Here is a 13,378-nt window from a genome sequence, read left to right on the forward strand (position 1 = left end):
GTCTTAATATGATTGGGAAATTCCTTTAAATAAAGAGAATCCATTTTGAAATCCAACTTGGAGATGCCTGGCTGCAGCTTCTGTCTTCTCATAAAAGAGCTAAAGTACAATGTCCTCTTAGAAGAGCTGAGGTTTTATCCCTGTTATGTGCTTTTAAGTAAGTACTGTATTATCATTCATAAAAAAGGCCACAGGTAGGTCCTTGTACATTGCTCACTGTGTGAGCTGCAGGGCCAAAGTGCTGTTCACTCTCAAACAGAACATCTGCTCAGTAAGGGCTAACATACTTTGAAATATAAATGCTGATCATGCTTTCCCTTATGGGAATCTCAAACACAACTGACACATTCAATGTCTGTGCATCTCTTCCACCTTCTCCCACATTTTGAGTGACTGATTTACAAGCTCAATGTTCCCTTAATTTACTATTTCACATAGGTAAATAATTCTGATTTATGATGACTTCTTAATGGAAACGAACTGTCTTTTTCATGCTCTTCCCAAAGAGGCAAGCAGGAGGGTTAGAGGCATCATACACCCTCAAGCTAATCAATTAGAGGAGCAGCTGAAGTCTCTTGTAGTCTGCGGGACTGGTGGAAGATGAAGATTGGTAAAAAAACAAACACTGCCAATTGGTTTCACAGATAACTGCAAGTAGTGAGGTCACACTGAGGAATACTTTAGTTTCAGCTTCCAAAGACTTGCACAGGGGTACTTACACGCTTTCTGTAGAGCATCTTCCTATTCCTTTCTAACTTTCCTTAACACTCTGCAGCTCCAGCCACTGCCACCTCCCTTTTTTTGTCTGCTCAACACTCCACCTATTCTCATCTTGTCATCCTTTCCTACTAATTGCCAAAGTCTGGCCATTTCCCATCACTCTTGTGTTGCTCCCTTAGTTTCCATGCTCTACCTTGAGTTAGGCAAAAACAAAAAAGGGAAGAATACCAGGAGGTGAGTCAGCAGAGAGAAATTCATGCTGTTACCAGTTCCTGTATCCAGTATTACAACTGGTACCAGCAGTGAGGAAGAATATTTGTAGGGAACATCTGTGAGCACTGGGAAGAGACACACTTTCTTTGCAGGGAGAACAACATCTGCCCACATATCTGGCCACATGTGATCAGAGTGCCCTATACAGAGGTTCAGAGAATTTGGAGGACATAGAGATGAAGATTTTTCCAACTGATGTGCCAGTTTCTTTGTGCTCAACACTCATCTTTCACCCTGAAAGGCACATTTCTATTACAAAGGCCAAAATGCCAACACCTACCAGAAAATGTGAGGGCAGTAGAGAGTTTATAGATAAAAGTCAAAAGGTTATTAAAAACAGTAATCAATTTTACCCCCTAATCCTTTTTGTATAGGTGGCTAACCTTGTATAAACAGCTGAAATTAAACTACAGTATGGAACATATTACATGGTTCTTAGTTAAAATTCTTTCATATCAGTGTTTGTAACATAATGAATAATAATTTAAAAAAAAAAGAAAGAAAGACTAAGAAAGTAACAGAATCTACACATCTATTCTTATGTTTAAGATTTAAAAAAAAATCCTATGTCTATATCTAAGATAAAAATAGCTCCTCCAATACTTGGCTGGTTGCAAAAAAGAAATCAGTCCATATAGTGAAAGGAAGCCTCCTTGGATAGTAGAGCTAAATTGCACAATCACACAATCAGTTAATAGATAGAAGGAAAAATACTGAAATTGCATATTGTCTATTAAATTTTTTTTGTTCTTACTGCCCTCAAGACCAGCTGGACACTCTTTGAACACAATTAAGAGAAAGTTAAAACCAAGACCAAACTCAGTAACCAGTAGGCCAGTGAAAAGCACTACTCACAACTAGCCCAGAAGCAGGGTTAGAAGGTACTGTAAATCAGTCTGTCATGTGAATGGATGAGCACTCATTAGAGGCTGCAATCTGACAGTATTTGGACGTGCTTTCTCACCATCACCACCACTGTGTCTGTACAACTCTGTCAGGTCCCTTAGCTACTGTCCCCAAATGCTCCCTGACTCCTTTCCAGATACCTTCCTCTTCTCTCACTGCTTTAACTTCCCAGGAGCTCAGAGGAAAAGGTATTCTGAGTCAGCAACCATCAGCCTTGTTTCTTACTTTTTCCAAACACCTAGAAAATTCTGCCAGCAGTCTCTAATAATAAGGCTTCTGCCTTGACAACTTGTTCAATGTTTAAAGTCTTACTGTCACACTGAAGTTTTAATTTGGTAACTACATTTCCCAGTCCTGAGGTTTTGCAAAAAAACAAATGCACCAAAATCTCACCCACTAGAAATTCCCATCAACCTGTTATGATCATCAGGCAGCAATCCCACATGTCAGTCCAAAGCTTTACCTTGCACACCATCCCATCAGTTATGGCCCCCAATCTGTCCACCATCTGCATGTACAGATGCTTTGCAAACCGCCTGCGGGAATGCTGCCTATGCTTTCTGGCAATCTATTAAATTTGGCAGAAGCTTATGGTGCAACTGGGCAGGTTTGGGAATGTGAGAATCAGCATGCATGAGCCAGGCTTTCAGGAACACAGATCAAACTGATCCCGAGGATGGCCCCACAAGAAATCCAAAAAGGCAGTATAAACATACCCTGACCTGGCTGATCCTAAACAGCTGCATATCTGCCTAACTGCTTGCAAAACTCAGAACTCTTCTGGAACTCATGAGCACAAACTGCATTTTTTTAAAGATGTTACTATTTATAAATAGGATTCAAAGTGCAAAAAAAAAACCCCAAACTGGGATGCAAGAAAATATAATTCAATCTTAAGATAAATCTGAAAAAGTTTTCCTGAAAAATTAATCAAGATGGGTTCTTAAATCCTTATACAGATTTCTGCAGTAGAAGAATTGAAATTCAAGAAAATAGTTTGATTCAAAAATCAATGCATTTATAAAATACATACGTATTTTCTCATATTTATAAAACCTTACCATAAGTCTTCCACTGTAAAATAAAAATGACAGCCTACAAAAACATTTATATACGATGAAGTAGTTATGTGTTTTCCTTATTTCAGTGTGTAACATTTTGAACAACCACTAAAAAAGGATATGAATGTACCAAAATTTTAATAGCTATTTTTCTAAGAGGATTGAAGGGAGTTAAAATGTACAGGGCAGAGGTGGCACTGAATCGGAAGATTGCCTTCCCTTTATTCAATACTATAAAGGTCTGAAAAAGAGAAAGAAAAGACATTTTATAAGTGTTTATTCACTGTAGATGCTCCAAGTGACCAATCACCAAAATTGTAAATTTTTGAACAGTTAATACACAAAACCCAGGACTAATTTTTAAAATAAAAATTATTTCCAGTACTTACCTGATATACCTGACATATGAAAATATAATTAATTCATTAATGTTTTTATACTTCATTAAACACCTCGATCTAGTAATATGATACATTTACATGTGTTTCTTGTAAACAAAGATGCAGAAATTATGAACTAAAATTATAATCTTATTCATGTTTTCCCACAGAAAGTTCTCTCTTCCTATTTGAAATACCATAAGCAGGGAAACCTCACGTGGATAGTAATGATATATTAGTCTTAGTAACTAGAAGTCCTAGAAACTGATTTAATAGACTATATACTTGTTCATATTTTTTGTTCTAGTCTGTTTCTTGGTCTTTGTGCTATGGAGAGAGGGAAATAGCAATAACATTGCTTTGCTTCCACTGCTGGCCATCATGGCTGCAACAGCATTAACACTACAGCACAGGAAATGTGGACTGTCAGGTTTCTTTGTGTCACTAAAGTGCTCTCCAACTGCAAGATCAATCCGAAAAGAACAAAAACACTGCAGAAGGCTCAGTAACTCAGAAGAAACCTGCATCCAGGGGAAGGGATGATGCAAGCATTATAACCTAAATTCAAATGAAATTAAATAGAAATGTCTAAAATTGCCTTTTTTTTTTTGTTAGAGTTGTACATTTTGCAAATAAGCTATGAAAAATCCTCCTTGATTTTCATTATGTTGCTGACAAAATGCGTTATAAACTAGCATGCAAGTAGAAGTGTGGGAAACGGTATGTTGGTCTTATCTGGTGTCCATGACATCAAGCATCATTTCTAGACTGTAAGCAAGTGAACTATAAGATTATTAATGTGAAGGCTGGAAGACAGAAAATATGCCAAGGAGGTTCAAGAAGGACAATTCTTCAGTCTGCTGAGATTTGGAAGGTTCATTATGTATGACCCACGAAGTACAGATAGAAATCTTTAGGAGCCCACAGGAGGTGGAGAGAGATGCACAGTTGAGGGTTTCCTTGACCAGTCTGTTACAGATGACAAGTACTGAAGGCAGAGGAGAAGCAAGGATTAAACCCTGAGGAAAAGTTGTTCCAGTCCCAACTCATTTGCTGACTTCTTCCCCGAGCTGTGTCTCTGTCACAGCTCTACACAGCACACCCTCCCATACAGACCAAACCCCTTACGAGTAAGGGACATTACCAGTCAGACTTTACACTGTTTTGAGTCCAAACTCAAGCTGTGTAGGAATAGCATAAGATACACATTTGTTTTCTCTGCTTCTGCACAGAAATGGAGAAACCGCATATGAAGCTGAGGACAGCCTGAGCTAATGTTTCCAAATTACACTTCCAGTTACAGCTTACAGGTAACAACAACCTGCAGATGACCTGACCTTAAACAAAGCTTTCATTTCAACTACTGAAGCAACCAAGCAGATGAATGATTTTTTGGCACAATGTTTTAAAGCCTCACGCCCCGAGGGGGAAGGTGAGTTTCCCCTCCCAGGTCTGTCCCCAGCCCCCATGACTCATCTCAGAAGCCTCCAACTCCTGCTCTTTGCTTCTGTAGTTAGCTAGGAGGTACTTGACAAAATGCATTAAAAAATCACACTCCCTACTAACTCTGTATCTTAGACTACACCACCTACATTTAGTCAACCTACATTTTTTAAAAAATCTTTGAACACAAGCATATTAAACATACATCTATTTTCTAACATGCCTTATGGAAAATAACAGCATGCTGGCACAGCTCCAGTTTCAGTTGGAAGCTGCTGCTATTTTAGCTGTTCTACTTTCTGCTGCCCTGCATAAGAAGAACCAATAAGACATAAATTCTCTAACTCCATTTTAACTTTTCACTCAAAGCATCTTTCTAACTCGAGCCTTCAGAATGACTTTATTGGTCCTCTGACTTCTAGCCTTAGACATGAACTAAAATTGTATCTTATCTCTGAAGAAGAATTTTCATTAAAAAATACAAATAAGAGTTGATATCCAATCCCTGTGTAAGCTTACCCCCCTGGTTTGCCTGCTATGTCTCACTCTACTCCCAACCCAGATGCAAGTTAATGTGTAGGCAGTGTGGATGAACATGAAATATTATACCCAAAGCTGTCAGGACAAAGTAGACATACATTGAGAAAAGCTAAAAAAATTCTACATGAATTGTAAGAGTAATGCTCCTATATGAAGGATTACGTATACTTTTTAGGGCTTATGTTTTATAAAGTGCTTAATTCATTTTTATAAAGGCACAAAACTGGCTCACACTTGAAGTATTAGAGTGTGAATATAAATTCAAAGAATTCCCTGAAGAGAAGTCCCTGATTTGCTGCTTTTGTATTTGTAACCTAAAACCCAGTTCTTTAACTTCTGCCATATTTGAAAGAAAGCCAGAAACTGCATTTTGGGAAGGGCAAAGGAGGAGGAGTAGTGTTTTGAGAAGATGTAGCTAAGAGAGAATAGTAGTCAACACTGAACAAAGATATGGTCTCCAAGAATCTCTTGGGACAAAGAGTTCCCAAAACCTTATTTCTGTTCTCCTTCCTCCTAGTTAGCTTTACACATAGTTTCTGGAAGGCTACATTTAGCAGGCTGACTGCTACCCCACTGCATTGCCACTTCCTACAGTTAAATAAACACCATCTAGAAGCTCACAGGACCTTATGAAAGACTGGAGGTGACATTGTTGAGCTGGGTCCTCAGTTTCTCTGGAAAAACTCCAATGGCAGCTAGAGAGTCATGGCATATGGGAAGTTGCCATTTCTTGGGTTTGTGGTTATCTTTTGAAACCATGTTTTCTAGCACGTCCTAACTGTTTGCTTTGTTAGAACTTTTCACTTAAAATTCTACCACTTGCAACCATGAAAATTTCTAAAATCACTACTGCATTCAACTTTACTGCTGTTATAAAGTTAAGTGAAGCAATTTTATGGAATCTTTTTGGTTTTTTCACAACCCAAGACAAGTCTGTGAAAGCCAGGAGTTAGTGATTTGATCAGATATTACCTAATATTACCAAATGCCAGGACAAAAAGAGGCATCTTATCTGATAGACATCATTCAACATCCTTCTGGCAAGAGGCAGGGCATGGAGTGGCAGTGAACAATGCTATATTTCTATTATAGCAGGAGGAAAGTGAAGTTTTACCCCCTTAGTTCCACCTATTCTCTCCTTCCTCTTTAACATAGCAGCAAGGTTTAGGGGAAAAGAGCCAGCCCTTAAAGTATGAAACTAAGTGGACCAGATTTTGATTCATGCCCACAGGTCAGGATCTTAGGGGGTTCCAGCTGATCTTTTTTCTGTAGACAGTGATATGAACATCATTGATCCTTTGTGATGTCAGCTTGAGCATGAACAGGCAGTCACTATTATATTGGGAACACACTGATTTGCACTTGCACAGAAGCAGAACACAAAAAATGAACAAAGTTCCAATTCAATTTAAGCAATTATGGATTTTAAAAAAAAAAAAGGTGATGCAACCCTTTAGGATGTTAAACTTCACAGTTCTAAAGACCAGCAGTATTGGCCACCACAGTCAGCAGTATTTCATTATAATGAAATCAGAAGGATATGAGAACAGTATTGTATTCTAGTATAATAAAATAATTATGTTTCAAGGGTACTGTTGTTGGCATTTGGCCTATCTGTGATACAGTGTAAATCAAAAATACTGTCAGGTGTGTAAAACTGCTCTAATGGGCTATTCTGCTGTCAAACAGTTGTTAATTTTTTCCTTTTCCCTTCAACTTCAGATTAATATTGAGCATGAGTATGTCCTCTTTGGTGGTAGATTTTGCATAGAAGCACAGTTACAAAAACATAAATCTAGTATAACTATTTGCTTTTTTTTCTCTTAACAGGTTTTCACATTTTAACTTTTCATCTCAGGGCTACCTTAGGTATAAATTAGGGCTCTCAGATGAGTTCAACACATTTATTTATTCCTGTCCTTTTTTGTATTCAACTGTATCAAATCATGGCACACACAAATCTTTTGCTTAAAAAAAGGAGTCCCAAAGATGAAATGTAAAACACTCTAGATGATCTTTCAGTATTCAGTGCATGCAAAAATACAGTGAGCTCGACCAACCTTTCCTTGACCAAAATAGGAAAAAACCCCCAAAACACCAGGAAATGGGATGCAACACTTGCATATGAGGCAAATGATGGGTGATTTCATTCATGACCCTAATTTGTAATAAAAAAGATATTCCTAAAAACTCCATACAGGTTTCCCAAATAAAACCCATGACGATGTTCATTAGTGTCATTTGATCAGTGCTGTGGGCAACCATTTCTATTCCCTATTTGAAAGTTTGGAAGTTAAACTGATACAGTTTCTGTCGATAAAAACAGCTTTGGTTTACGCAGAGATCTCAAGAGGGGTCTGAAGCAACAGTGGTATCTGATAATACTTGTCCTATCCTTTCTTGCAAATAAATATTTTCCTTCGTTTTGGTGTTTTTCATTAGATCCATGATATTTTAGATAGATATTTCTCCAGATAGAAACATAAAATCTCTAATGATTGTGCAGTGGTTATCGGACTGTTACATCAGAAGAGTGTGTGCTGATGGACTTGGCTTTATAAGATGGAATTCAGAGAGGAGTAAACAAGAAGCTGAAATGTTAAATGTTAAAGAGCGTTAAGAGTCCTATGCAACTTTCTGGAGATGCTTATTTCTGCTTCAGGCTTTTCTCAAAGTATTTCTCCTTCTGAGACTTGCAGGAGCATCAACTGCTGCCAATACTTTCAAAATACAAGTGAAACAAGATAAAAGTGTTTTCAGAATTCACATACAGCTAGATAAGAAAATCTAGAAATCTGATATTTTAAAGTTAAACTAGTGATGCAAAATTGAAACAGATTGTTGAATTTCTGTTAGGAAAGTCCATTTTCTTCTTACTGAAGGAAGAAAAAACAGAGAGAATTGCAGCATGTGAGAAATTTTTGTCTTGTCTTAGACTGACAGAGCTGTTTCTATTTCTGTCCTCTAGAAGATTAAAGCATTTGCACAGAGAGCATGTGTGGACTTCAGCAGAAAGAAGAGAATCCCAGAGGGTACGTGACTGGCCCATAAAAGTTATTTAGTGTGCAAATAAAAAGATTCTTCCATTTAAATAGTACAGAAACTTGATTCAATACGTTCAGTTGGTTTGACACCATTTCTTGCAAATTTATCATCAGACCTCACTGATATGGTAAGTTTTCAGCTCCATTTGTGAAGGGATTGGAAAGGTCTTCCATTCCTAAGGGCTCTAGAAGCATATCTATCATAGTCATACCTATTGTGTATCCGTTTTCACTGTAAGAGCCACAAGACAGACTGATTTGGCTATAAAGGTCCAGGATGAGCTGTGGGCAGGTGGGGATAAAATTATATTGGATATTGTATCATAAACAGACACAATTAGTACAGAACTCTACAAAGCCTGCTTTTATAGAAACACATCTTTTATCTTTGTAAAAGTAGAACTGTGATTTAAAGATAAATCTTCATATGCTGTGAATGGCAGATAAAGGCTCTTTCAGAGGCATCAAATAATACAGATAAAAATACTGTTCTTTCATATAGTATTTTCTCTCTTGTCAAAACAGGACTCATAAATCACATGAAATTTAGCAAGCTGAGACACCTAGAACACAGTAGTTTGTTAAAGTCAAAATAACTCCTATCTTGATATTGATAGAGTTTTTATAATCACAGAATCCAATAAATCAAGTATCACCAGATCTAGCTATTGTTATAAAACATGAACTTTTTCTGCTGCATATGGGTTGTACAACAGAATCATCCTGAAAGGATTCCAGGCCTGTCCAAGGCCAGCTCCACTAGAAACTTTAAAATAAGTTTTACACTCTTTTTATTATATTTTCTGCTTATCCATTTGTTTCTCTATTGATTTCATAAATTGCTTAGGAATATGCTATCAAAGCAGATTTCTGTGAACAAAATGTTCTATGAATTGGTTCATGCTGTTAGTTTTAAACCTGAAGAACCCTACAGAATGTTAGTGTACTCAGTTCCAATGTATATTCATGTTTGTAAAATTTGCAAAATATATACGTGTTATGTATACATGTGCTGTACAGGTATTACATATTGCTTATAATCAAAGACCACACACTATGTTTCAGCTTTGATATAAATGTTCCTTTTATATAAATTCAGTTGTATCAAAGGAATAAATTTTGATGTAAATTAAAAGAAAAGGGTGAAAAATTAGTAATCATTAAGGTGGATGGATTCTGGTTGCAAATTAACTGTGTTAATTACTGAAGTAACTACACGATCCGCTTCATGAAAATGAAATGAGCATGATAAAGCACTCCAAACACTGGCATGTGAATAGGATTGATATTAGACTCACTTTTTTGTTGATGTAGTATGGGTCCATGTCTTCCAAGGGCTCAGACACCATTCCTGGAGGTATGTCGCCGTATATAAACGGGAGTGTTTTTCCTGCCTCCAAATCACTGTTTGGTTTTGGCCCATTTTCATCATCGTCTTTACGCTCTTGTTTAGGATTCTTAGCTTTCTCTGCAGCAATGCGTTGTTCAATAGCTGCAAGAGACTCTCTAGTGAAGTATTGGAAGCTGTCTGGTCCTGGTGGTACAAGCACTGACTGCTCCATCTTTTCATCCTGCACATTTTAATTAACATTTATTCTTCTGCATAGGAAAATACTAAAAGAAAGCAGAAAATAAAATCAAACAAATGTGTTGAAATCACCAAGTAAGAAAGATATAACATTTTTAAATGCTTTTGTTTATGCTATGTTGAAATGTTAAAATACACAATACTGAAATTATGTAAAGAAAGATAAAGTAAGAAGCTTAGTTGGTGATTTGACCTTTGTAAGAGGTTCTTGAGTGATTCTTATGCTAGTTATTAAAACAGCAAATATTTCTCAACTCCAGGATTATAATAGCCTTTTACTCCAAATAAGCAAAAGCATGATACTTAAGAATAAATAAATACATTCTTTCCTCATAACTCTAGTTATATTATGGTCACCTTATACTCCCCTGGACTCAAGCGGGATTACATTGGTAGCTATAAATAGCACAGTTCATCAGAGGTAACACAGAAATTTTCAGTGAGTTCATCAAAAAACAAGCACTGTAGAATCAGAATTTCTATTAAACAAATGAGAACCAAGTCTGTGTATTATGAAATATTAAAATAGTGGTTCCAAGTAAGTTTTTGTATGGGTAGTTATTCTACAAAAGAAGAAGAGCAGTTGCCTAGTTTTATTTCAGATTAGCTGTTACTATGTACCTGGGTCTTTATTCAAGAGCTGTAACTGGAAAATTCTGGAAGTATTTTAATATACATATTTATTTATATATTGCAACTGAGAAAATAAACCTGTTGGGGGAAGGAAAAAAAAAAGAAATCCTGTTAAGACTACTGATCTGGCATCGTTCATGCTGCTGAATAGATTTCTGATGACATCAGACATATAGAGGAAATGTATATGTGGGCTCACAATGGTGTATATATCCCTCATGCCTGAATGTAAAGAGAAATATGCAGTCTCCACTCATTGCAGGGCTCCTTATGAAATGATCAGTCAGCCTTTCAGGAGACTCAAAAATCAATGCAGGTCAGTAGCCATTGAAATAAGCTAGATATATGGAATGAGAAAGAAGTAAGAATACAAGAGATGGTCGAGGGAAAATATATTAAAATAAATTAAAAGGTGACAAACAACCCCAGAAACTGTGGAAAATAAATGGCTCAAGAGTAGACTGTAAATGAATGCAGAAAGAATTAAGGGAGAAAATGAAAAATGCAAAAAGGAAAAAATAGGAAGACTGGAAGATTAGCGGTATAAAAATGCAGAGATGAAAACAAGGAAAACTAAAACATAGGTGGAAGAACAGATTACTGGGAAAGGAGTGGGATGAGAAGCAAATGCAGATAGGGTTAAACTTAGGAAAAGTCAAAAAGGAGAATAGGAAATTAGATGACAAATAAAGGCAGAAAAAAAGAAAAACATAGCTGGGAAATTAAAGAGAAGGTCACCCAATTATCTTAGGCAATAAACGCCAGATTCTGTAGATCATTAATGCCAGGGTGAGCACAAATATCTTAATGACATGTATGTGCTGAGTAATGGATTACAGATTACATAAGAAAGAGGGGTCAAAGTGCTTATGGGCTCTACAAACTCAATTTTCTTGATTTCTCAAGAAAGTTAAACTCCCCTATATTTCACACAGATGTATATGATCATCACCCCAAAACAGAGAAATGACTTCTAAAGAATCAAGGTGGCAAATTTCTCACTGTAAAAAAAATTAAAGAGAGCTAATCCCTTATCAAAGCACGAAGTATTCACTCACGCAGAGTACAGATTCAAGCCAAACCCCGTTCTGTACAGCTTTCCCTTCTTTCTAAGGGAAAAGGAATTATCCTGTTCTGTCTCCTTTAGGGGGTGAAAGGATACAAGAAAATGTACCTCAACCAAAAAGGATTTAAGATCTTGCCTTCCTCTACATAGACAGCATCCTCCAGACAGTCCTCAGCTCCCTATTTCCTGGTTTTGGTTACTTCAAGGAATTGAAACTTCAGTCACTTAACTACTGAACAGTTATAAACTCACACTCAGAGTGTGAGTTTCTTACTATTCAATCACACCTTGTGGATACTGGGAAAGAAGGAGAAAAAACTACCTGCCACATCACTGAACTTTCCGATCCCAAACTGATCCCCGTAAGTGGCACCGGAATTTAGAAAACAGATCTCATGTTAAGCTGTTATTCAGATATTACAGAAGACACAGCTGTAGGTAGATACTACTTGCTCTGTGGGCTTCAGAGACTTGAAAGGGACTAAGACCTTCTCTCTTTCTCTTTTCCACTTCCTCTTCTCCAATCCCCATGGGTATCAGCAAATGAGTCTACACAGACATGTCTACCTTTCTCTCTCCTCCTTCTCCTAGTGAGACCCAGGAGGGTGGCTTTCCCCTTTGCCATTTTTCCTTTGAAAATTTCATTCACTGTGCAAAACCATCACTGTACACAGCACTCAGTGTTCCCTGCCACAGTGGCCAGTGAGGGCACAGCAAGCCAAAGGAGTCCTGGCACAGTGGGAGGGAGGTGCTTGACAGTAGCAAGGGCAATCTCATGTGTTGAGGAGGAAGGAAATGTGAGCAGTCAGCAGAGAAGAGCTCTGAAACCATAGGGTGCTGTGTCAGGATCGCCTTTTAGTTCAGAGAGTGTCCCCACCTGGGATGCAGGATAAGGAGGTAAGCCCGCAGGATTTGCCTGCAGATGCACAGAAACAAGCTCGTTCATAGCCATTAGTTATATTGCAAAAACATTTGATTCAGCTCCTGTGCTTACACACTGAGTTTAAAAATGGCAAATGCTGTGGGCTTTTCTAATAATACATGTATTTTTTTCTATAGAAAGGAATTCTATGTTGTTTTTCTATAATTAATCCTAGAATGTTCACAGGTCTGTCAAATGCACACAGAGCTAACTAGCTACACCTTTAGATGTAACTAAATCTAAGTAGGCTGTACTTAACAAAATGTTTCGGGAGGCTTTATGAAGATTACCTACTTTTTATCCTCTTAGCAGAATAGAGGATGATACTATAGATACATATAGATACATTTTCCATTTCTTCATGCATTTCCATGATTTTAAGTATTTAGAATTGCAAATAGAAATCTTCTATAAATTTAAAAGTCAATACTAAATACATTCACATTTCACTATAGTCAGTCCCAAAGCACTTTAATCTGTCATATCACAGTGGTTAACTAATAGGCTTGTATTTCCTTTACTATAGTCAATGAATTTATTCTCACTTATCTGTTATGGGGATGGATAAAAATTGATACCAGACAAAATAATCAAATTATATCCTTCTGATTTCTACCAAGTGATTTATTAAATATTAATTGAATAACTACAGATTGCTTACATGATTCAAATGGATTTTTTTATTTACACTAGTAATTCTACCAAAAAAAAGAATATAAGAATACACAAAATACAGATTTCTTATTAAGTTCTTTCCTACTCTCCTTGAGGGAAAAAGATTTTTTTTTTCCTTCTACATTTC

The 13,378-nt window shown here is 36.9% G+C and overlaps 1 protein-coding gene across 6 annotated transcripts in view; it reads right to left on the reverse strand.

Annotated features, from left to right (window-relative positions):
• Window positions 1–13,378, reverse strand: part of LOC103764132 (sodium channel protein type 1 subunit alpha) — a 90,410-nt gene that overhangs the window by 52,308 nt on the left and 24,724 nt on the right. For all 6 annotated transcript variants that reach the window (XM_029959810.1, XM_008931001.4, XM_029959813.1 and 3 more), the window contains 2 exons: window positions 9,666–9,981; window positions 3,083–3,201 (listed from right to left, as the gene is read on the reverse strand). In XM_029959810.1, the coding sequence (XP_029815670.1) occupies window positions 3,083–3,201; window positions 9,666–9,929 (383 nt within the window). In that variant the 5' untranslated portion in view covers window positions 9,930–9,981. The remainder of the gene's footprint in view (window positions 1–3,082; window positions 3,202–9,665; window positions 9,982–13,378) is intronic.

Source organism: Manacus vitellinus, unplaced genomic scaffold, assembly GCF_001715985.3.
Source record: "Manacus vitellinus isolate BGI_N305 unplaced genomic scaffold, ASM171598v3 scaffold_22_pilon, whole genome shotgun sequence".
NCBI lineage: Eukaryota > Metazoa > Chordata > Aves > Passeriformes > Pipridae > Manacus > Manacus vitellinus.